At 40.1% G+C, this 27,092-nt stretch overlaps 1 protein-coding gene across 1 annotated transcript in view; it reads left to right on the top strand.

The window, feature by feature from the left end:
- The first annotated feature begins 347 nt into the window (after nt 1–347).
- iglon5 (IgLON family member 5) overlaps nt 348–27,092 on the top strand; it is a 156,370-nt gene continuing 129,625 nt past the window's right edge. The window contains exon 1 of the mRNA XM_058376703.1: nt 348–919. Within this exon, the coding sequence (XP_058232686.1) occupies nt 865–919 (55 nt within the window). The 5' untranslated portion in view covers nt 348–864. The remainder of the gene's footprint in view (nt 920–27,092) is intronic.

Here is a 27,092-nt window from a genome sequence, read left to right as displayed (position 1 = left end):
GTTTCGGCACCAATTTTTATTTTATAATTCTTTTCATATTTTTACTTTTATTTTGATCAAATCTCTTATATGTAGAATGTCTACTTTTCATTATTGTCTTTATTTAGCTTATTTTTTCCAAAAATTCTAACCTACCACATGTCATGTCGCGTGCACGGTGTTTCTCCTGTACACACTGTCACGAGGAGGAATACCGCAGTACCTGCACACTTTCCCTATAAATCACTTTAATATTCTGTTCAGCTCCTGACTTCACCCCGCCCCTCCCGCCCTGTGATTGGCCATCTCTCCTCCCCTGAGCCCCGCCCCCGCTTGGAACTGGCCGGCCGCTTTCCCTCCTCGAGCTGCCAATCAGAGCTCGTGCGGGCTCCGCTCTAGTCTCTGCCTCGCGCTAACTATGCGCGTAGTGTCGCGCTGATCCGCTCGCTCGCGCCGCATTCCGAGAGAGAGAATCCGGAGGGGGAGATACACCAGCGAGTGCGCGCGCGCTCCGCGATAAGCCCTTCTTTTTCACTTCATCACTTCGTCTGGTCCAGTCGGGCGCGTGCGGGGATGCTCTTTGCGTGAGGGATATTTGCGTGCCCGTCGGTCGCTTTTCTCCTGAGGGGTCACTTTGGAGCGAGGAGGAGAGGGAAAAGGCACGAGGAGGAGACAACAAGAACCTCTAAAATTTCGCATCTAAGACATTTTTTTTCTGGAACATCTGTAGTAAACAAGAGCAGAGGAAGAGCGCGTGCTGTGCGCTCTATGCGTTTTCTGTCTCTCTCTCTCTCTCTTTTGAAGAAAAACAAACAAACATAAGGACAACCTGCTGAATTGCATCACGGTGCTCGAGGAGCGACACAGCGATTGAAACTCGTAAACATGAGCCGCGCGATCTCAATCTTCACTGCTTTGCTGCTGGCACTGCTGCCTGAAGGTAAGTCGCAAAGGATCGCGTGCTGGAAATACCGAATGTCCCCGCTTTCTCTCTCTCTCTCTCTCTCTCTCTCTCTCTCTGGTGCGCGTCTCGCCTCGCGCTCTGCTTCTGCTCGTGCGCTTCTCCAGTCGCATACTAATGCGCGCTCCGTCTGTATGCCGAGATTTTTTACATTCTTGAGCACATTTAACTTTTTTTCCTCCCCATTTGTTTAGGATTCTCAAACATACTGCACGAAGCCGGTGCGTAAAAGGATTCCGCCTTATCTAAACAGAAAAAAAAAACTTATAAGTAATAAGGTGATCAGTCCCGGTGAGGGCTGTTTGTTTCTTAGCTGTCAAGCCACGCCCATTTATTTATTTATTTTGTAAATCACGCCCACTTGACAGCAAGGCCGTTTGAGCGCTTTTTTAACGTCAGTCATTAACTTTGTTTTCCACAGTAACGTATTTTATGTTCACAGAACAATGCACTAAAATGGCGGCTGTATAGTTTAGGTCTAAACTCTATTTATTTGACAAGCCTAAATGCTTTAATGTCATAGATCGTTTTATCATTAGATGGTGTGAAGGACATGCAGATGATCAGGCACTGCAGTCCATCTCCACGAGCATGAAGGAGTTTCGATTGTCTCTAATATTCATCCGTTTATATATGAACCTGGGAAATTACTGGGAACGTTCACAGTAATTATTATGTGTGGAGCATGTTCAGCCATCTGCTTCAGTGTAGCAGTTGCTCCAGGTTGGGTTATGTAAGTCATTACATTTATTCATTGTCCTTCCAAAACATGCAACATGAGCTGCCATGTTCATCACAGGGAATCGTAAGTGGTATCTACACGAGTTCAGAGATTCAGGCACGTGATTGGCTAGCGTCACAGCGACTGACAGGGGCGAGAGAGTAGGCCATTTGTCCTCCACCAACACACTGTACCCTTCCAAAGTCTGTCAAAATCTATTAGACTGTCTGATTGCTTGAGGCTGTGTCATGTGAGTCATTCTTATTCATCAGAGAAACATCACTTCCTCCCTCCCTCCGTCTAATTTTGGTCATTGTGCCAGTTCCTACACAATAACCAGCTCCGGCAGTCTCCGAGATCAGAATCCAAACCGAGAACACCCAACATTCCCTAAACGCTGGACTTCTTGTCAATAGCACACAGTCCACCACTGCATCTATTTCATAATCATAAGAAGGATGACCAGCTGGGGCACTGTAGTCTGTCTCAAACAGGCTCCAGGGGAATATCTACAGGGTTGTTACGGTGCTGGACATCATGATGCACCAGTTGTAAAGTTATTCTATTTATTATTGAGTTGTAATCGATTGAATGGAATGGGTTTAACGCAGAATCCCAAAGCAAAAGCAAGTCACCAAGACTATAAATAAACGTCAGCTTGGACATTAATGGTCAATTAGTTCTGTTGGCAGAAATCTCCGGAGTGACAATCTTTCTGTACGTTTATAATTTCAACTAATAAGCCATATATGTAAGTAACGGTCTTTTTTCTGTTTTTCTGCAACAAGTGAGGATCGTGCACTAGACTGTCCTAAAAGACCTCTTTAGTTGTTTCCTGAATTTATTTTTTCCCTCGTCTGATATAGTCAGCGAGCACTATTCAAGGTTCATCTCTATCTATGCAATTCATGAATATCTCATTAAATACATTAACAAGCAAGCGACATAAACTTCCTCCTCGTCTCGCCGTTTTAATCACTCTTGCATTTATTATCATCGCATCATTATCCCATCATTTTATCATTTCCTCTCCAAAGTCTTTTTGTTCAGTCCTGATTTGCTTTATGTGTTTTTTTTTTCTTTTTTATTTGTTGTTGTTGTTGTTGTTGTTGAATCTCATTTCGTTGTTTTGTATTGTTCGTTCGTGTTTCTTTTTTACGCCTCCTGTCTGTATTTCCAGGTTTCCTTTTATTACCATGTCTTTTTTTTTTATGTTAATGGTGTAAAATCACTTTGTGCTGCAAACAAATAAAGTTATTCTAAAGTCGACTGTACGCTCATTTAATTGAATGTCAATGTGTTAAAACTGGATTTGGTTTGAAAAAAGCAAACAAACAAAACATTTAATTACAAGCTGTCCTGTTAGGGCAGGCTTAATGTGAGCGTTGTAAACATTAGATTTGAGTCGGAAAGGTTACATTGGGACAGAAAAAGAAGTAATTCCTTCAGTCTGTACTGAAACATGTACATGGCATGCTGGAGATTGTTAAATACGTTGCGTCCACACGTTAATGTAGAATTCATCTAAATGTATTTCTTGGTAACGAAGTGCTGTGTTTTACAATGAAATCACCATCATGATTGAACCATCATGACCACAGGAACCTAGGAACGAACATTTCACTATTTTACTGAGCAGAATCAGGGAGCATGGTCTTGGTCATGGTCAAATGAGCACAAGGTGCTGCAAATGTCCCGCACAGAAAAGTTATTTATGAGCATGGAGCAGTGAAGCGAGAATACAGAGGAAAATGTCACAGGTGAGAGCACTTGAGCACTGAGACACGTGTGCTTCCAGGGTCTACACTTTGCTGGCAAAGTCAAGGTAAAACTGATGCCGGTGCCATAAAACATAAAAACGCAGCACGAGGACTTCATTATTAGCAGCACAAGACAGCAAGCAAATCCTTGGCTAGCGAATTCTCGAAATTTCTTCTTCCTATTTCAAGAATCATTTTTATTCCGTTTTTTATTCTGATGATCTACAAGATACCAAAGACGTGGCCACAATAACATAAATTCTTTGTAGCCTTAATATATCATCTAATTAGCTTCATAATTATAGACTCTGATATATTATCTTGTTGCCTCAAAATATTACCCTGTGGCGTTAATATATCATCTCGTAGCTTCAATATATTATTTTATTCCCTTAAAAAAAATTTTTATCTTGGGTCCTGAATATACTAACTTAGCTTAATTATCTCGTGACATCAATATAGTAATTTATGGCCTCAATATATTATCTTGTGGCCACAGTGAATAGACTCAAGATATTATTTGTGTCCTTAATGCCCTAACATGATAGATAGATAGATAGATAGATAGATAGATAGATAGATAGATAGATAGATAGATAGATAGATAGATAGATAGATAGATAGATAGATAGCCACAATATACTCAATACACTATATTGCCAAAAGTACTGGGACACCCCTGCAAATCATTGAATTCAGGGGTTGTGCTCGGCCCCTTAGTTCCAGTGAAAGGAACTCTTAATGCTTCAGCTTCATACCAAGACATTTTGGACAATTTCATGCTCCCAACTTTGTGGGAACAGTTTGGGGATGACCCCTTCCTGTTCCAACATGACTGCCCAGAGTCCTGACCTAGAAAACCTTTGGGATGAATTAGAGTGGAGTCTGTGAGTCAGGCCTTCTCATCCAACATCAGTGCCTGTTAATGGTCAAAATTTCCCATGAACACACTCCTAAACCTTGTGGAAATCCTTCCCAGAAGAGTTGAAGCTGTTATAGCTGCAAAGGGCGGGCATGTAAAGGCAGGCGTCCCAAAACTTTTGCCAATAAAGTATATATGGATACTAATCTTGTGCATATTATTTCATTATCTTGTTTTCCATTTTCCATCAACTAACAGATTCAGCGTATCATGTTCCCAGTGCATTATATCACGGCCTCTACACTAAATCAGATTCATTCCATTTCATCATTTCATAATTGTCACTCAGCAGATACTATATGTTTTATTCCAAAGCAGCATCCAAGTGAAGCCAGAATTCAATACAACCTGTATAGTTAAGAATCCCAACAGTGGCTAACCTTCGATTTGAGCTCGCAACCTGGTCTTTAGCACACAAGCCAACGCTGCTTTTCTCACTTCGCATATTTAAACTCAGAAATATTTACACACACACACATTTACATTACACATTCACCGAGACCACTTCCTGCTGTTCACGTTTACTGTACCTGGGGAATGAAAATGTTAAAAAGCTCACAGTAGAGGTCACAGCGGGTAAACATTTCAAGATGTACTGTATATCCATTTGCTATTTAAAAAAATATGCTTTATTTTTCCTACGGTTTAAGTACATTGCGGTAAAAGAATGGGGAAAAGTGTCATCTAAACACAGTTCACCTGCAATGACCTCTCACCACCCACAGAAAAACAGACTCTGGGGCTGAGTCAGAGCAGACCGTGAAGCACAGATAAACACAATTGGGTTGAGAGAGAGAGAGAGAGAGAGAGAAGGAGGAAGCACTTAGCAGATTGAGCCTCCTGTCTTGCTTGGAACGCATATGTTGGTGATACGTTAATTTTTTTTTACGATGAATGCTAATTATCCCAGAAAACAACAGTTCTCCTGTCTAACCGACAGCATCTTTGGTTGTTCTAAGGCACCTTCTCTTCTGTCTACTTCCACACAGATTGCTTGAAGGAATATTCCTGCTTTACGACCACAATTTCACCATATCTATCATTTTAGTCATTTTAATTACCCTGGACAGTCACTGGTACAGTTACCTTTAATTGTATTTGGTTTCTTTCAGGGCACTTGTCAAAGTCTGTCTTTAAACCTTTAAAGTAAGATTAAAACTGTGTTTTTAATTCTCTTACACCGAAGCAAGCTGCCAGTGATTACGTTTTAAAATGAATTAAAGAAGTCTTTTTTAATCCAATTTTAAGTTTTATGTTGTGGAACATCTACAAAACAAGTTCCTACTCATTTCTCACCTTACAGCAGCTATAAAGAGTTGGTCCTTCACAAGACTTGTGGGGTTTTTTTTCTCTCTGTGGAAGCTTTTCATACTAAAACACACACACACACACACACACACACACACCCTTTCTGTGTTAGAAGACTTTTTGGTGATTTTTATGGAAAAACATACAAAGCACTGACACTGGAGACTCCTTCCTTTCTTTATTCCATTTTTAATCTGTTTATTAACAGTGTTAGCTGTTACCACAGAAGCGAGTGCCCTTAATATAAACTTTGGAGTGGTGCTACTATCAAAGACGCTGACGACCAATCAGAATCGAGGACACCATTGAGGAGTTGTGTGGATTTACAGTTGAAATATTGAAGAGCTGCCTTTGGGCTTCAACTGTAAGTGAGTTCTGACTAAACGAGTCTTGTCAGTATAAGGAAACATGATGAAATTAGATGTGTGAAGAAGTAATGGCACACACGCTCCAAAAAAAAAAAAGAAGAAAAAAATGGAGTATCCCTATAACGAGGACTAAAAGTCAGCTTGCATTAGCATTGCATAGTCTAGTGACTACTCGATGGGTTCATACAAGGCAGAGGAACGTGATCTTTCACATGTATTACGACGGCACTACGTACCGCCCGGGGATATGGTCATTACTCAAACCCGTGGATTCCCCGTGCCGTTTCTGAGCCGACGTTATTGATGGTTTCATCGAAGCCGCTCGCCTGGCTGATGCCTGACACGGCGCCTGCACTCCAGGTAGAAAGATAGAAAGTAGAAAGTATTCAGAGGTGACCAACTGTGGCTTGGCAATGTGCCAATATGATATTGATAGCTGTAGTAGCCTATGGCCTTTGTAGCCTGGCAAAAGTTTAGCAAAATGATATACCTGGTCTTTGAGATTTGTGATATAACTTATACCACAGCTCTGCTGAGTTCTCAAATGTATCTAGGGATATGTATGTACAAATGCACACACACACACACACATAGTGAGGTTTTAAGTCTAGTGAAAATACTTCTATTTAACAATCATTACAAATGACAACACTGAGCTCCTGGTGGTCCAGTGGCAGGATCCCGTGCTCTTATTGCCTTGGCCCAGGTTTGATTCCCAGGCAGGGAGCTAACCCAGTTACTGAAGAGTTAACTCTCAAGCCAGGATTAGATGGGAGAATTGCGTCAGGAAGGGCATCTGCGGTAAAACCTGTGCCAAATCAAACCCCGCGGACCAAATGATCCGCTGTGGTGACCCCGAACAGGGAGCAGCCGAAACAACAACAACAACAACAACAACAACAACAAATGACATCACTGACTGGAAAACCAGAATCTTTAAAATATTTCCAGGAATTTAAGAGAAGTTTGGCATGGACTCCAAAAATTATCATTCGTTTTTGGATCAAAGCTGTCAGAGTGTAGTTTGGTATAAAATAGTTAACATGATCATCATCACATACTTGCTTAAAAATAGAAAGAATGTTGAATGTTGAATATTACTTTCTCTTGTGTGTGTGTGTGTGTGTGTGTGTGTGAGAGAGAGAGAGATAGAGAGAGAGAGTCCACCAACCATGAGAAAGGCACTATATTTGTGCATGCTCATAATGTTCAGTATCCAATAACTATTATATTATTATTTCTTCCATATCTACAAATATTATGCATCATTTATGGAAGGAGTCTCCAGTGTCCAGTGCCAATGGCATTTTCATCTGGTTTAAGTCTCTAAGACAGACAACTTTGAGATTTCCAGAGTCTTGGGTACATGACAAGCTGCATTTTATCTTATCGAGATAACGACTATCTATCTGCTGCAACTTGAGTGACAAAAGGAACATTAAGTGTAGCTATAAATGATTACAAAGAGCAACGTTAATTCACCGTTCATTAAGAAACTAAAATCGGTTGGTTGATTGCTGTGATAGAAGAGGGGTTTATTGGTCTTGTGTTAGTCCTTACATATACCTTGCTATATAGAACTTGCGACGTATTCATCAATAAATAAATAAATAAATAAACAAACAAACATAAGCATGCAATTGCATGGTGCACTAATGGATTTTTATTTTATTTTATTTTAATTTCTTTTTCTTTTTTTATTTTAGTGAAACGGTTCCCTGAAACTGAGGGCTACATAATGTGATTTCTATGTTGCTTGAGATATACCTTATAAATATTGATTTGAGGCCTCTTACCACCCCAGCGGTTCCACAGCTCTTAGATCCGCTTACATATTTCGGTGAGTGTTTCTATTTTCACCTGGCTGTTCTGTCAATACATAGGCACCATTAAGGAACCCAATTATAGTGTGCCTCTATCGTATTCATATCATATACCACTGAATCCACCAGCCACTCTTAAACATATAAACTACAGACCTATAGAAGGACTTCAGAAACACCACCTTGTTAATTTAATAGGAATAGTTGGCTTGGACAGACAAAATGAAATTTTTCTACATTAATTTGTAATATTTCAAGAAAATATTCCATGAATCAAATCCGCCGAAAACGTTGGGGGGAAAAAAAACGCATCATGCTCTTAAGAATTTATTTTCCTTGCTTTAAAAAAGAAAAGAGAAAAGAAAAGAGAAGCAGAGCCTGCAGGTAAAATTACCATCCTAAAAATGGTGGGTCGATTGGGACGCTGTTAAATAAAATTGCTCTCACTCTCCAGGGTACTCTTGTTTTGTTCTTGACAAATATGAATTTAAAATTCCTTGGACTGCCACATGTGCAAATCTCAAGATATGTACGTTATGGCTCATGAGAGTAGACTTGACTCCTGCCCCCCACTAAAAAAAAAAAACAATACAGCAAACGCTCATTATTGCATTTATAGTATTATTTTTTTTTTACTGATAGATTTGTGATTGTGATTTAGCAGATATACATATATAAATAATAGATATAGATATACAGATATAGGTAATACATGCTAAGAATTTGAAAGAATCTTAAATATTAAGGAAGTACAATAAAGAAAATTCAATAGGTTTACAAGTGGTGCAACAAAAAAGTGTCTGGAGATTCTTAATGATTAAGGTTTGAATGCTGATGATGCCACTGGAATTCAAGGCTGGAATTTTAAGAGCGTAAAATTAGCTGCATATGACAAGGAAATGCTAGCTGGTGGGTGGGATTTGGACCAAATTTGGGTGGAAGTACAACGAAAATACAATGGTGCTGGTTCCCTACCTGTTCCACACAGCTTATCACAGCATATCTGGATCACCAGAAGTTATGATGAACTACAAAATAGCTTCTAATTTAACAAGACTGCGAGCGATTAAAGATACAGAATCTAGCTTTCAAGCACTGAGGTTTGGTTTGTTTAGGTGGGACTTGTGACAAGGGAAAGTACACAAAGTCTCTGGCTCTTGCATCTCCCTCATCGTTTAGTCACAGCACTCCCGTTAGACCAACGCTGACACGTTGTTATGAAACACGTACTGTTATGAAATGAGACTGCAAACAAAGCAGGAGCTAAATGGTTGTAATAATAAGGTGTTTTGCATGGAGGAGGATCCAAGTTCTTCAGCAACCTTGTTAGAGATTACAGTAGGAGATTCTGTGCGCTTATACTTTTAGTATAAGTGTTGGGGCGCCAATACTTTTGAAAGGGTGCCAATGCTTCAGGAAGCTGATTCCCCCCCCCTGTTCGTATCAGGAGCTATATGGTTGTAATAATGAGTTTTACATGGAGGAGCCAAGTTACTCGGCAACCTTGTTAGAGATTACAGTAGGAGATTCTGTTCGCTTATACTGTTATACTTATACTGAATTAGTGTTGGGGCGCCAATTGTTTTGAAAGGGTGCCAATACTTCAGGAAGCCTGATTTCTTTTTGTTTGTATGATTGCACTTTTAGACTGCTGGTGTGACTGTCTCTTGGTGTTCCACCAATAACATGGCTTCTTTCTATGACATATGGAAAATACAAGTGGGGTCGGCGCATGTAGAACATGTTAGCCAGCCTGGCATCTCAAGTGGAAACTGGAACTGCAAATTTGGCTGGCGGATAAAGAGCGATAGAAGGATGAAGGGATGGAGAGATGGAGGGATGGCGTATGCTGCCAACCCTAACAGATGCCGCCTCGTTTAAACCCACAACCCCTCCCTTTGCCTGTCGAATCCACCCCGTCTGAACTGCGTCATGTTCCAGACCTGGCTTGTGTGTGCTCTTTATCTTTCATCCGTTGTATCTGGAGTGTGCCGTCGCCTTCTCGGCTTTGCAGTTTTGGACTGCGAGTCAGCTTGAAAATCCAAGGCAGGAGGCAGAGGATGGTGCTTGGCACCCTCTCCGAAGCAGAGAGCAGTGCCCGGGCAGGATGCCTCTCCTTGCACCTGTTGGATGGAGGACCAACAGATTGCGTTGTTTTCAGACCTGGGTTATAATATGAGGCGCTGTTTTGGCAAGGGAACAATACATAATGAATGCACATCTTCATCCTAAACAGTCGGAGATCTTGAGGGTGCATTCATATATACAGCGTTTTGGTTCATTTGAATGGAACCCTGTTGTGTTTTGCCCTCCGTTGTAGTTCTTTAGGCGGATGAGAATGCTAAAATTATTGCTGCAGTTGAGAACTATTGCACCGCAGCAATAAAGTGATTAGAGTCTGAATCGAATCAGCTGAATCATGTCATGTGTTTTGAATTGAGCCAAAGGTCGGAGCTGGAGAAATGCGATTCTGGATATTTGGACAGATAAAAGAAAAAGAAAGATAAAAAAAAAGCTAATAACCAGTTATTCATATAATTATTTAATCCTTTATTTAGCTCCGACTCTGTGTTTTTAGGTGTTTTTATGATTTTTTTCAGACGTATTTTCAGCCCTACACAACCATCCACTTTTTTTGATCTGTTTAATCCATGCAGCGTGAAACGAAACAAAACTAAACAGCAAAAATAATTATAAATTCAGCTCTGATTCAGATTTTCCAAACAGACTAATACTATATGTGTGAATCATGTGGTTTGATTTGATTCCAGATAGAAAGTGATTTATCATGGAAACAAATGTTCTTTTTGTTAAACTGAGCCAAGGGACCAAGCTGTAGTAGTACAGAAATCCTGTGTGTTCTAGAGATTTGGACTGACCAACGAAAATAAATGCTGGATACACAAAACAGATTCAAACTCTAAGAATTATTTAAATGGTAATAATTATGTAATTATAATATAATAATTGTTTAATAATTACTTTAGACTATTTTACTCTGTATATGGTATAATGTCTCCTTTTTGCAAAGGGTGCCAATATTTTAAGAACCAAATTATATTTCTCATGTATAAAATGAAGAACCCAAAATAACCCAAAATTTTGATTCGCTGGCTCTTTGGTTGGCTTTAAGACGGCACATGAGGGTTGTGCAGAGCTGAAAACATGTTTGTAAAACGCGAAGGAAAAACGTCCTCGCCGTGTGCGTGGAGAAATCCCTGAAATCACCCGAGCGCGGAGAACGAACTAACTGGGAATCTCCACCTCCAGCATCAAATATTCTGCTTTTATCTGTGACCTTGAGCTCACCTTGAGGTCACTGACACCTTGCCTGAGAGATATACCTCAGCGAATACCCATCTGACTCTCGCATCTCATTATATCCTGACCACTCGCTTTGCAATTAGATCCAGGACAATAAGCGAAGATCATGGTGCAATGATTATTCATTACTATAATTACAGTCATTATAAGTCTTCAGTGATTAGAAAAAATGGGACTGAATTTGGGTCGCTGGTGGCGTGGGACGAGTTCGTCCGCCGTGTTTAATTACTGTAATACTACCCGCTTCCTCCTCCGTTCTCCCTTTTGTTCGGTACATGAATATGCGCATGAGCTTAAGGACTCACTGTGAATAAAAGTGAAAAGACAGCTATGTTTTATTTAGTAGAGCGATCGTTTAGGTGGTCACGGAGTGAGGTGGAAATGAGCGATGGGAGGGAAATGAGAGGATGGCACATGCACGGAAATGTGTTTACCCACACGCCTCTCATCTCACACTCACCATGAGGTATATTCTCATACACGTATAGAAATCTAGAACGTGCCCACAATTGCACACGGACTTGTTTTGGCGCCGGCAGCAAGATGAATTTTAAAAAAGATTCCACTGGCGAAAGGGGGCTCGTGCAAGTCAATAAAAGAGCTGAGGGCACCCAGCACCGGGAGAGAACATCTATATATTTACCAGACGCCGCAGCCGCGCTGCAAATAGCCTCCATCGATCTCTTATCAATAGTTAATCTCATATAGGGAGAACGTAATAAGTCGTGGACCTAGGGAAAAATTCTCGCTCTATAAGGTTGTACCGAGACACCGAATTGAGCTGTTGAAGGAGAATAGTTTTGCTCTGGGGGTCGTGTATTTGTGTGTGTGTGTGTGTGTGTGTGTACTAGCATACAGATGGAGAGCTGCAGATTGAAGTGTGCTCTTTACACGAACAAGGGACCACTGGTCTTTCTTTTTTTTGCTTTGCGTCTTTCTTACACAGGACAAGGCGCTCAGCTGCAAATCAATGCGAAAGGCTTAGGTGCTAACACCAGCTGTACCCTACGAGTGGCCTTGTGTGAGTGTGTGTGTGAGTGTGTGTGCGTGTCTGTCTGTCTCTGCTTGTGTGTTGATGCCTGGTCCCTGCTGTTTGACGCAGTACTGGCTGAAGAAAGGCATGCACTGCAGTCATTTTTTAACGCTGAGTTATTACACCAGCGCAGATCCCACAGGTAGCCTGTGCTTCAAAATGGCCGAGTTCATAACGGCATGAATAATGAGCTCATTAACAGATGAAAATGTCATGAGCATAATTTTCGTTTTCTTTCTTTTTTTTTTTTTTTTTTAAATATGCACATGTACATGTAAGGCAATGGAATGGAATGTCTGAGGGCGCTTCCAAGAGCTGGTTTCGTTTAATCACAGATGGATCAAAACCTAATTTTATTTTTATTTGACATTATATAACACAGCACTTGAAATGGAGACAGTTGGGTTTTAAACCTGTCCTAGATATCTCTAATGGTGAAACCTGGTAACACAACAAAGAGTCCAGATGTTACTCAGTTTCAAAGAGCTGCTGATTTAAAGGCTGTGTCTAAAACCGCATGTAAGAACACTGAATAGTGGGGTAAAGTCATATTCCTCTTGTGGTAACAAGCAGTCTTGGGAACAGTACTTGATTTCCATCCATTCGTTCATCCTCTAAACCTCAGGGGACACGGGGGACACTCCGGACAGGGTGCCACTCCATCACAGTGCACAATTAGACACTACAGACAGACTGTAATGGCAGATGCCAATCAGTATACACTGCATGTCTTTGGACTGGGGAAAGAAACCAGAGGAACACTGAGGAAACCCTGAAACACAGGAAGAACATGCAAACACCACACACACAGGACGGAGACATCCTTGACCAATCGATGACCCAATCGTTCACCAGAAAGAAGTTCAAACTGGTGAATTTTTACTTAAGTCCATTGGTGGTTTTTAAGATCTTGCAATTTGACAAAGACACTGTGATCAGCGTTTTTAGTAAATTGGTGTAAACTCTGTAAAATCTGTACAGGACAGTGGTGAGACCGGCCATGCTGTATGGTTTAGAGACAGTGTCACTGAGGAAGAGACAGGAGTCAGAGCTGGAGGTAGCAGAGGTTCTCTTTGGGAGTGACACGGTTGGACAGAATTAGGAACGAGTACATCAGAGGGACAGCTCATGTTGGACGTTTGGGGGACGAAGTTAGGAAGATGTAATTAAGATGGTTTGGACATGTCCAGAGGAGGGAGAGTGAGTATATTGGTAGGAGAATGTTGGACATGGAGCTGCCAGGCAGGAGGCAAAGAGGAAGGTCAAAGAGGAGGTATATGGATGTAATAAATGAGGATATGAAGCTAGTGGGTGCAAGTGTTGAGGATGCAGAAGATAGGGATAGGTGGAGAGAGATGATTCGCTGTGGAGACCCCTGAAGGGAAAAGCCGAAATAATAATAATAAGAAACTTAAATCTCAGATTTATAAAAGTTTGCTGATTTCATTTCTACTCAAGCCTGTATGTTGATGAATGCAAATCAGCCAATTTATATTTACGACACCTATGAAAATAAAAGACAAAACTCACAAAGCTAAATCTATCAAAATGACTAAATGATGAAAGAGATGTTCTTATTTGAGGCATTCTCTAAATCGTCCAGTAATTCAGCTCGGCTACCACAGCCACACAATCCGTTCCTCTATTCATAGGGTGCCATTACTTTTGTTCTGAATGAATGCTTAGTCTAATTTGACTTAATTTAGGGGTGGTTTCAGATTGCTTTCTTTCAAGTTAAATGTGAGATATTTCACCAGATCAGTGCCGATCCTCATGGACATGGACATGAGTGGAATGTCAGATGTGAAAGTTTTTCCAGAGTAACAGGATTTTCATGTGTTCCACATTTCTTGTGTAAGTGCTCCTTGGAATGCTTTATGAATACATTTGTTCGTATACAGTTTGATAAATGAGGCACAAGTATAGCGCTACAGAACAGAAAAAAAGGTACACATTTTACTGCATTGCTTTGCTTTATCTGCACAGCAGTACATTTATATTCCTATTTCCATTCACAGCATTTGGCAGAGACTCACACACTTGGAGCAACTTCCAGAAGTTCTTTGTTGGAGAAAGTCCTTATGTTGGTGCTCTATATTCCAGACAGCTATTAACGTTATGCTATGCTTCCATAATCTTTTAGCGTCATTTATATTTCATGCGATGTTTCTAATCACTTCCTATTTTGCATCTATTATGTCGTGCTGTTTATTGTTGAGTCGCACTTACACAAAGACAGACTGTCCAAATCGCTCTAACGCTAGTTAGAGGGAGACTTAGTGCTGCATTCATACCACCATATTAACCTTTATTTTCACTGTCTATGTCAGTATCGTATAAAAGGGTGAAAGAAACAAAATGTATTTATAAAAATGTATTGGATAAAACAAGCCTTCACAGGATCGCCAGACCATTTGTCACACAAGTGCCAACAGCATTTCAGTAATGACGTGGCAGGCATTTATGGAGGGTCTAAAAGATATTTCCTCCTTGATAGAAGTCCTTGAGATGTAATTTAGACATGCTGGGCAATGCTGTGTTTCAGAAAACATCAAACTCGGGAGATATGAATCATTCAGGAGATATGAATCGTTCAGTAGATAAGAATCGTTCAGGTGATAAGAATCATTCAGTAGATATGAATCGTTTAGGTGATACAAATCATTCAAGAGATACAGTTGTTAAGGAGGTATGATTCGTTCAGGAGATATGAATCATTTAGGAGATATGAAATGTTCAGGAGCTACGAATCGTTCAGGAGATGAGAATCATTCAATAGATAAGAATCAATCAGGCAATATGAATCGTTCAGGAGACACTAATCATTCAAGAGATGCAATTGTTAAGGAGGTATGTATCGTAAAATGGCATACGAATCATTAAGGAGATACAATTGTTAAGGTGGTACGACTGGTTCAGGAGGTAGGAATCGTTAAGAAGATATGAATCATTCAAGAGATATGAATCGTTCAGGGGTACAAATCATTCAGGACACATGAATAATTCCGGCGATTTGAATTGTTAAGGTGATTTGAATCGTACTGGTGATATGAATCATTCAGGAGATCAGAATCATTCAGGAGATATGAATTGTTCAGGATATACGAATCGTTCAGGAGATATGAATTGTTCAGGATATACGAATCCTTCAGGAGATACAAATCATTCAGGAAATACAATCGTTCAGGAGATATAAATCATTCAGGAGGTGCGAATCGTCAAAAATATATGAATCGTTCAAGAAATATGAATCGTTCAGGAGAAACAAATCATTCAGTGCTTGCTAGTTAACGTTATCTACATCAAACGGGACGAACTTTAGCTAGCTAGTATTCATGTAATTAAACAACGTACTTAAACTTCAGCTAATTGTGCTTCTTCTTCATCATCTTCTCCTTTTACTTTTTTTTCCTCCTTTGCTACGCGAGTCATTACTTCAAAATAACCTTTGAAAGATACACGGGAAACGATGTCAGCTCTTCCTAAAATGGCGCTATAATTTTTTTTGCAAACAAGTGCAGAAGATGGAAGCCTAATCATCCTGAAAACCCGTTTGAAGAAACGTACGTTTTATTTTTTTCCTTTTTAACTTCATCTCTAGAATTTAACTGCTGTTCCCATCCTCTAATGGTCTGTTTAGTTTTCCGCAACCTCGGGTCTAATTTCTAGCCACTAATTTCCGCCGGCGCAGTAAATCCTCCCCAGTCTTAATTTGCGTCTGAAGAACGAACCCCGTCTGTGGATTTACAGCGGTGACGTCCGAGCAGAGCTGCGCTTCACGTGTCGAGCTCGTTTAAAAGTTTCCTGCGTGCCGAAGAGGAGGAATATTATTTACCACTTTCACAAGCGTGAAAGAAGAAGAAGGACTCGGGTGTAATCGGCTGGTCGCGTCGTAAACTTTTACCTCGGCTCAATCAGGATAATGACTTGTGTGCGTTTAAGTGATTCGGCTTTAATGAGCTCGTTTCTGACTTTTCGGAGTGATGTATTGCGTATACATTTTAATTTGTGTGATTTAACAGCTGAGAGACTTCAGCACAGCTGTAGAGAACAGACACGTGGGCTCTCTTCTTCCTCTTCATCTATTCTTTCTCGCTGTCATCCTCTGCCACTTTGTTTTCTTCCTTTAGTCTTTCTGTTCATCCCCCGTTCACTCACGTCTCACGTTTAATTTCTCTCCGCTCTCCTCTTCTCTCTTTCCTCCTGTCACTTTTTTACACCCTCTTGACTCCTTTCTTTCGTAATCCCCCCTTTCCTTTCTTTTCCTTCAGTCCTTCTCTTCTTACCGCTTTCTTTTATTTTTATCCCTTTCATCCCCGTCTTTTCTGCTCTTTCTCTTCTCCTATGTCTACAGTACATTCCTCTTTCCCTCTCCTCTTCCTCCTCTATCTCCTCTCCCCTTTCATTCCCCCTTTTTCTTCTTATTTCTACATTTTTATCCTCTCTCTCTCTACTTTCATTCCCCCTTTTTCTTCTCTTTTCTTCATTTTTATCCTCTCTCTCCACTTTCATTACCCCTTTTCCTCCTTTTTTATCCTCTCTCTCGCTCTCTCTCTCTCTCTCTCTCTCTCTCTTTCCACTTTTATTCCCCCTTTTCCTCCTCTTTTCTTCATTCTTATCCTCTCTCTCCCCATGTTCATTCCCCCTTTTCCTTCTCATTTTTCCTCTTTTTTCCTCTCCGTTTATTCTTTCTTCTCACCTTCTCCTGTCCTTTTATGCTTTACCACCTTTTTTTCTCTTTTACCTTCTTTTCTACTTTTCTTCTTTCACCTCTCCTCGTATTGTTTGACCCCTATCTCCCTGGACATCCTCCTTTCCTTTGTTCACGTATCCCCTTTTAATTTCTTCTTCTATATTTTCATTTCTCATCTCTGTCCTCTTGTCTCCTCCTCCTCCTCCTATCCATCTGTTTTGTTCTTCTCTATTTCTTCTTCCTCTTTTTTTTTGCTATTGTCTCTTCACTTCCCATTTTCTGCCATTTCTCTTTTGCGTCCCTCTCTTCTCCTTTTCTTCTTTTTTTTATCCCCTCTCTCCACTTCCATTCCCCCCTTTCCTTCTCTCTTCTCTTCTATGCTCTTCTGTCCTCTTTCCTTCTTATTCTATCACCTCTCCTCGTATTCTTTCACTCCATTCTCCCTGGACATCCTCATTTTTCTTTTCTTATTTCTCTACTCTTCTCTTGTTTCCTTCTCCTATCCATCTATTTGTTCTTCTCTATTTCTTCACCCTTTTCAGCCCTTTGTTACTGTCTCTTCTCTTACATTTCCCATTTTTCTTTACATCCCTCTCTTCTCTTCATCTCGCTGAACCTCTTGTACTCTTCTCTTTCATTTCTTTCTCCTTCTCTCTTTGCTCTCTGCCCTTCCCTCCAGGGTGAAGCCATCTGATTCGCTGTTCTTCCCTTTTGTTCCCCCCTCGTCACGTCATCCTGCTGATGTTTAATAAAATCTGACATCTTGCCAACTCCAGAGCTTCAGACCCACAACACGAGTGTGAGGATACGTATGTGGGTGTTCCAGGCATGTTTTGTTTATTGTAAATCTAAACAAAATAACTCATCCTTATATCTGAACAGCGAAATCAAAGCAACATCATGGATCATGATGCAAGAAAAAGTACTTTGTGTTATGTGAGTTGGCACAGTTTTAAATTAGTTTGGAGTAAATGAAAAGTAAATGAGGCTTCACGCTCAATCTGGAACTTCTTATAGACGTTCATCTTCAGTAAACACTTTATCATGATCAGGGTTGAGGTGGATCCAGGGACTATCCTAGGAACGCTGGAGGACACACACACAACTAGTGGTAATTCAATGTACACAGTCCACCTACTGGAAGGTTTTTGTGAAGTGGGAGGAAACTGGAGAATCTGAAGGAAACCCACACAAGGATCTGAAAATCTGAGCTCTGGATCAAACCCAGGACTCTTAAGCTGGGAGGTTTCAACAGACTTCAATCGACTTATCAGACATTTTCTCTCATTATAAACAAATACGTTATCTGGCCATAAGTCTGATTCAATATTTGGACAAAGTCACTACATCATTTTAATACAATATTTAATATTTATTATGAACGCCTGTTGTAGTGTGTAAGAAGTGTTTGATCATTAGTACGTAACATGACCATAACATGTCAATGGATTATCAATAAATAACTTAAATAGATCTCCCAGAAGTGTTGCTTCTCTCTATAGTCCCTACAACACTCCCAGCAATAATGTTAATTCTAACAATCTCCATAATACTTCCAACAACAATCCCTTTAACTCATTTCTACATTTCCAAAGAATTCCAGCAACAAGCACCTAAAACACGTCCAGCAATAATCCCTACAACAATCTGTACATCAATCCCAAAACCATTCCCAAAAATACCACAAACATTCCCAAAAATCTCTATAAAACTCCCTGCAATGATTCCAAAAACAATCCCCAAAAACATTCCCAAAAATCTCTATAACACTTCCAGCAATGATACTAACAACAATCCCAAAATCATTCCTGAAAATCCCCCCCAAAACACTCCCAGGAACGATACCAACAACAATCCCAAAAACATTCCTAAAAATCCCTACAACATTCCAGCAATGATAACAACAACAATCCCAACATTCCCAAAAATCCATAAAACACTCCCAGGAACGATACCAACAACAATCCCAAAAACATTCCCAAAAATCCCTACAACATTCCCAGCAATGATAACGACAACAATCCCAACATTCCCAAAAATCCCTACAACATTCCCAGCAATGATAACAACAACAATCCCAACATTCCCAAAAATCCCTACAACATTCCCAGCAATGATACCAACAACAATCCCAACATTCCCAAAAATCCCTACAACATTCCCAGCAATGATACCAACAACAATCCCAACATTCCCAAAAATCCCTACCACATTCCCAGCAATGATAACAACAATCCCAAAACCATTCCCAAAAATCCCTACAACATTCCCAGCAATGATACCAACAACAATCCCAACATTCCCAAAAATCCCTACAACATTCCCAGCAATGATACCAGCAACAATCCCAACATTCCCAAAAATCCCTACAACATTCCCAGCAATGATACCAACAACAATCCCAACATTCCCAAAAATCCCTACAACATTCCCAGCAATGATACCAGCAACAATCCCAACATTCCCAAAAATCCCTACAACATTCCCAGCAATGATAACAACAATCCCAAAACCATTCCCAAAAATCCCTACAACATTCCCAGCAATGATAACAACAATCCCAAAACCATTCCCAAAAATCCCTACAACATTCCCAGCAATGATAACAACAATCCCAAAACCATTCCCAAAAATCCCTCCAAAAACACTTCCAAGAACAATACCAACAACAATCCCAAAAATCCCTACAACACTCCCAGCAACAATACCAACAACAAATCCCAAAAACATTCACAAAAATATTTCAACACTTTTCAATCGACTTTTTCTCTCAGTGTGAACAAATAAATTTTTATCTGGCCTCAAGTCTGATTTAAAATTCAGGACAAAGTCAGGACTCTGTTGGCTTTCAGTGTGAGATGTTTGTTTTTCCCTTTGTTGGGATAACCTTACACAGAATTTTAGTGGTTCAAGATCAATTTTATGAATTTTAATTTTATGAACCAGCACTTGGGGCATCTCAGAGAGCAGAAATGGGTTTGATGTCACTGTTTACTTTGAAGATTAGACACATTATCTCTTTCAAGCCTCAATGTGAGGACTGATGTTTGAGGGTGGAAAAATTTCTGATGATTTTTTCTCTCAGTTCCATTTTTTCACATCGCAAAAAATGCTTCTATGAGAGGGTGCTGGTGGCTCAGTGGTAGGTTTCTCGCCTACCATGTGGAAGGCCTGGGTTTGAGTCCCAGCCATTGCCCCCACCCCAGCCACTGGATGTAGTGCCGGTCCCAAACCCGAATAAAATGGGAGGGTTGCATCAGGAAGGGTGTCCGGCGTAAAACCTGTGCCAAGTTGTTGTGCGGACCAGTTGGTCCACTGTGGCGACCCCTCATGCACGTAGGGAGCAGCCGAAAGATCAACAAGAACAAAAAATGTTTCTATGAAAAGTGGGCGGGGCTAAATTGTGCATCAGCATCAATCTCACCAGTGACAGTGATGATTTTGCCGTCTTTCTTTCTCAAATGTTTGAAAAATGCTGTGCAAATTTTGAGCAAGCATAAATATTTTCATCTATGGAATTTCCTTCAGGATCAATAAAGTATCTATCTATCTATCTATCTATCTATCTATCTATCTATCTATCTATCTATCTATCTATCTATCTAATTTTGCAAGAAATTTGCATCAACATACGAAGCATTTTCGATATACAAATGAACCGAACCGAACCTCGGTGTACACCCAGGAGGCGTTGAAAACTTGTTTGCGTCAGTGGAAATCCAAACGAAGTGAGTTTTTTTCAGTCAGTGAAAGCTGTTTGGAAAGAGTCAACCCACGATACCAACATTGCCATCAGCATGCGTTCAAAAGCTAGGTGATTTTTCAGGCGTTTTTTATTGAGAGATTGGTGGTGTGGGCGGTCTGTTCTATTTTTAGCCCAAGCTTGGTGGCACGACTTCCTGTGAGGGGCCTTGACATGGAATGCTTGACTTGGGTCAGTTTTTACAGTTACAGCCACAGCCATACAGTTTACATTCGCTACGTATTGGTAATATAGGTAATATTTTTGAGTGGCTGGAACGGATTATCTGCATTTACATAATTTCTTATGAGAAAATTTGTTTCACAATACAAATTTTCACCTTAAGAACTCCTTAGGAACTTAAATTCCTATGCCAAGGTTCCACTGTAAAACTGTTATGTTTGTAATATTTTTATAGAATATTCAGGATCTCTTTAATGCCTGGTGTAAATAAAGCCATATGCAGCTCAGATCTTTTAAGAACCCTTCCGGGTTTCAGTAGTTTAAGAAAGAAATGCATGAAGGATCCATCATAACAACACTGTGTTCCTTTTCCTGCTGTTTCATCAAGCATCCAATCATTATATCCATCATGTTCCTTCGACACTTTAAAGCATGGTTCACTGATATGATATGGCCATAAAGCGCAATACTATGATACTCTAGATTTTCATTATAATCTTTACATGCCCCTTGTTTGACCCAGAATTGGAAATAGTTTTACTTTTTTTAAAAGCCACATGTGCTGAAATTGCGAATCGAGCTCTATATAGAACCCGACGCTTTTAAATCCCAACGGGGCCGTTCCACCGATTCCTATTTAATACGAGTGCAGTGGAATGACATGGTGCGGAAAACTCTACGTGGTGGTCTGCTGTAGAGCGTTTTCCTCCGTGTCTGGCAGTGATCGGTGTCTGAGGCTGATGGGAGAGCAGGAGAGACAGACGAAATGTACAAAGGCTAACGGTGAGGAAAACAGATCAATAAATATTTCAGCAGCTGGCTGCATTTACACACTTACACACCTACCCAAGCCAAACAATAGACATGGAGGGGGGGGGGTAACACAGTAAATTTTAGAGCGAGAGCAGGGGGGGGGGAGAAAGAGAGAGGGATAGAGAGAGAAATCAAAGTAGAGAATAACACAGTCATGACAAGAGGTAAGTAGTTCTGTTCAACAAGTTCAACAATGTTTGGTGCTCCATCACCTCTATGGCACTCTACTGTCTCCTCCTCCTATCCATCTATTTGTTCTTCTCTATATCTATTTCTTCTTTGTCCTTTGCTACTGTCTCTTCTCTTTCATTTCCCATTTACTTCCATTTCTCCTCTACGTCCCTCTCGTCTCCTTTTCTTCTTTTCTCCTCTCGCTGAACCTCTTGTACTCTTCTTTTTCTCCTTCTCTCGTCACTCTCTGCCCTTTGATTTCATCAATAACCAAAACCCTTTGGACCTATGAGTGAAGAATCAAATCATATCGTGTGAGAGATACGATATCTAAATTCTCCACATTTTTTGACAGATCTCTTAGTGGTGGACCTTTACACCTTCCTGTCACCTGTATTTGCACTGCACAGCCCTGACTTCCAAAGATGAATCTAGATAGAAAGACGAGTGCAGAATACAGTAAGATTGAATTTGAGAGACAGAGCAAGTGCTACCGAGAGGTAAGGAGAGAGAAAATAGAGATGGAAGCACTAAAGCTGGAGTAATGGACAAGTAGCAACGGAGATTGCTACTTCAACGATGCCGGTGCTCCACTGGGATCTGGACTGTTGAGACCTGGAGGACATTGTGGCCTTATAAAAGAACCAAAGTGTCTCCATCAGACATAGAGTGAGAATAACATGGTGTAACTGGTATAACTGATACACCCCCCACCTTTTTTTTTTTACCAAGATTGAACCCTATTTATGAGCTTTTGCCAGCAGTTTCGGAATTGGACCATTATATAATAACATGAAAAGTCTCACGCTAGTCTGAAAATAGCCTGGAAAATGAACACAAATATGTATTATGTGTTCACTGGACACAAAAGACTCTTTGTGCATCCTTGCATAGTATATAGAACAAAAACTAAAAGGACACAAACAGGTCGTCCCTAATTACTCCTTTCTGAAAATTTCCTGTAGCTCTGTAGCCTATAAATTACAGAGATGGGAGTGTCTTCAGCATGGCTGTCATACCACAAATTAAACACACACCCCACATCATTTTAATAGAATATTTGATATTTATTATGAACGCCTGTTGTAGTGAGTGTAATTTGCACAAGAAGTGTTTGATCATTAGTGCATTACATGAGCATAACCTGTCTATGGATTATCAATAAATAACTTAGCTAAATCTCCCAGAAGTGTTGCTTCTCTCTACAGTCCCTACAACGCTACCATCAATAATCCCTACAATAATTCCAACAATCTCTGTAACACTCTCAACAACCATCCCTTCAACACAACAGCAACAATCCCTACATTAATTCCTACAAACCCATCGAATTCCAACAACAACAATCCCTACAACAATCTGTAAAACAATATGTATAACAATCCCAAAAACACAACCAAAAATCTCTACAACACTCCCAGCAACGATACCAATGACAATCCCAAAAATACTCTCAAAAGTCGCAACAATACCAACAACAATCCCCAAAACATGCCCCAAAATCCCAACAATGATGCCAACAACAATCCCAAAAATACTACCAAAAATCCCAACATTGATACCGACAACAATCCTAAAAACGCTCCCAAAAATCCCTCCAACACTCTCAGCAATGATACCAACAACAATCCCCAAAACAATCCAGAAAATCCCTACAACACTCCCAACAATGATACCAGCAACATTTCTGAAAATCCCTACAACAATCCCAACAATGACACCAACAACAATCCCCAAAACAATCCCGATAATCCAACAACAAAACCACTCACCAGCAACAATACCAAAACCACTCCTGACAATCACAACATACTCAACATTTCCAAGAATAATACAACAATCCCAAAAACACTTCCGAGAAGGTTTTATACAGAATAAAAATATAGGTGGTTGATTCTAAGATTATGGAACCATTTATCTTACTGAAGGATATTTTTTTTCTAGAACAGCACTGATTGCGTTGGGGTAATTAGAATCATCAGCCTTTTCTTCCACCGATATCCGAATATATGTTGTTATATATGTGCTATGTTGTTTAAAGGGCCTCGTGTACTTCTCTAAGACCCGGAGTTCTGTGCAAAATGTTTGCAAGTGAGTCGGAGCACATGCTGTGAAGCGTAATGCATCGGAAATGTGCAGTTGACTCCTCCAGTCCTCCCACGATATCACTGAAATGTTATGGTTGCAATCCCTCATTGTATCACGATCATGAAACCTACGCTACTAGCCCTAGGCAGTGGAGAAAAGAATACAAAATGCAATGACAAGTAAAAGTTCTGCAACTGTAGTAATAATTCACTTGAGTAAAAGAAGAAGTAGTAAGCAGGAAAATGACTCGAGTAAGGATAAATAAGTCGGGAGGAAACATTACATTTCTGCATTTAACAACCGAAATGTTTGCTATTTGCGGAATGCACAATTACGTAAGCCAACAAAGTAAGCGACGCTGAAGTGAAGACTATCTCTATTATTAATGCTACACAATGATAATGGTAGCTGGCTAGTGCTGTTGGAGATTTAGTAATTTGCTAGGTTCATTAGCTAGCTAGCAAGGTATTGTTAATTTCTACATATTTTTAGATCCTAGGGCAAAGATGCCCCTTATATATTATCCTGAGTGTTAATTATAGGCTGTATGTAAGGAACCATTACAGTGAACCATGTATTTAAGTATTGTATAATTTGTTTCTTTTAGACTCTGGCTGTAAGTCTGTGATGGCGTTCAACAGAGTTATAGTGGAACCTGGGCACAGGAATTTAATTAATTCTGGTGGCATGTTCTTAAGACATAAATTTGTATTGCGAGACGAATTTTCTCAAAAGAAATAATGTAAATCCAGATAATCCGTTCCAGCCACCCAAAAATATGACCAATATGAAACGTATGTAAACTGTATGGCTGCTTACAAAGAACTGACCCATGTCAAGCATTCCATGACAAGGGTCCTCATAGGAAGTCGTGCCACCAAGCTTGGGCTAAAAATTGAACAGACCACCCACGCCACCAATCTGTCAACAAAAAACGCCAGAAAAATCCCCTAGCTTTTGGCCAGGCAACGTTGGTATCGTGGGTTGACTCTTTCATAATAGCTTTTGCTGACTGGAATGAAATTTGTAAAATTTGTAAACTCACTTCGGTTGGCTTCGCTTGGCTTTCCACTGATGCAAACGGCTACCAGACATACGCACAACTTAGCCGACGGTTTTCGATTCAGTTTGTTCGTATGCTGAAAATGCTTCGAATTCCAATGAAAATTTCCTGCAAAATCTCAATTCTCAAGGCAAAAATTTGTGACGAAGGGCTTGTGTATGCTGAAGCGTTTGGAGCACTGTAGTTTCTATAAGTTCCATGTCTTCTTACTTGATAACCTTTCCCTTAACCTCATGCCTTACTAATTAAGCATGCTAATATTGTAAGCCGCCATTGCCAGGAGTAACATTAGCATTACGAGACAGGGAGGTGAAAAAAAAATTAAAATGAACAAGTTACAAAGACAGAAAGTATGGGCTGGACAAAGCCGCAAGAGGTGATATATAAAAAAGAAAAAACTGACTTAAGCGTTTTTTGAAATTGGTGCCTGGAGAAGAGACAGATGGCGAGTAGGAGAGGTGGAGAAAAAAAAACAGGGAAAGGGAGATAAAGAGTGCAAGACGGATTGATCTAAAAGCAGTCATTACATGCAATAATAAACAACAGGTTTCTCAGACTAGTCAGAAAAACACGGCCAAATACCACGTAGGCGTTCTGTAAAGTCATAATGTCCCTCCTGCAGAAACGAGGAACTGGCAGCGAACTGATATTTTCCTCACACGCCATGTTCCCCTCCTCATTAATCCATCGTTCCAGGGAGTTAATCTGTTAGCCTTGCTAAGTCCTGCTAATGAAAACAACTTTTCTGTTCCGCTCATGCTTTGGCAAACTGGTTCTAGTGTTGGATCGCGGAATTATTATTGGCACCCCATCATTTTGCTAAACAGCTAATAGGAGAGCTCACCTCGGTAACCAATAATAAACCGTTTGCGAGACAGGGTGACCAGACCTGTCTCTGTCTGCACTGCAATTCCCTCGTCATTTCTTCAGGCCTGGCATTCTGGAGATATTGCAGCTGTGAAAGGTGCCAATACGTTTTTTCTTTTTCAAGCGATATAAGCGTCGCTTCGAGGCAGTAAAGAGAAGACATTTCAGTGAGGAGGAGTGAGGTGATTTCACTTCTCAAAGCTAATCGGTATAGAGTTTCCATAATCAGTATATTCCATTTTCCAATTTGTATTGATACGAGATCCCACACACAGATATAAAGGATAGGATGGAAGGGAATAACAAGGTGTGATTATTTCTGCAATTGGGATTTCAGGGTTAGACTTAAACACTTAACTGTAACCACAACCGAATTGTTGTGGTGGAATGTACCACTAATGTGATGCCCAGGGGAGGAGGAGGAGGTGGAAGAGGAGGAAGCTCAAATTGAATTTCCCAAGCTTCAAGAGACAGATCTAAAGCATAGACGAATAAACGATTAGCTTTCTTGTATTCAACTGTGTATTCAAAAGATTAATTCTTCTCACCATGGCAAAGTGTAATACTAACAAAAAATCTTTTGAAATATCAGTTTATACTTTATTTATCAGTAAATAAAAAAATCTATTTATAGTTTCTTCATTTAAGGTTGTGGAATTTCCACAAAATAAATTAGTTCCTGTTATCACTTACATTATAGCAGCTAGCCTTTCTTTTCTCATTTTGTTTCTCTGTCTTGAAATGAATAAGTAAAAATAAATGTAGCTTGTTATATTCCCGAGTTGTGAAGACTCAAAATTAGTAGAGTAGATCATTAGCAAGCACTAAAGATGAAGACTAAATAAATAAAAAATCTCCTCTCAGATAACATCGCTTTATTAAAAAAACGCCACACGTTTTTTGAATCTGTTGGTGTGAAAACAAATAGGCGAGAATGACAGATTATTCTGGAAACATTCCAGCATTCGTTTCCGTCTACAAGTGGCGGCTGTGCTCTTGCTCGGAAATTTTCCTCACTTTTCCATTTTCAATGTCATTAAACAAAAAAGCAATTTCGCGTGTTTAATTAATCGTAATGAATTTCGCTGCATTATGTCCTGTTTGGGTGGATTAGATATTCATGGTTAATGAAATTCCCTTTCATTTCCAAACGGAATTACTCTTGTAGCTCTTGCAGCTCAACGGCGTCTGCGTTACAGTTTGGAGCGCAGCAGCTTTCTCCGATTTGTCAAATACGTCGGAGTGACATCATTCGCTTGCTGCTGAATACAAT

Source organism: Hemibagrus wyckioides, linkage group LG23 (genome assembly GCF_019097595.1).
Source record: "Hemibagrus wyckioides isolate EC202008001 linkage group LG23, SWU_Hwy_1.0, whole genome shotgun sequence".
Classification (NCBI taxonomy): domain Eukaryota; kingdom Metazoa; phylum Chordata; class Actinopteri; order Siluriformes; family Bagridae; genus Hemibagrus; species Hemibagrus wyckioides.
Note: the sequence above shows the minus strand (reverse complement) of the source record. Positions and strands in the feature narration are given on the sequence as shown.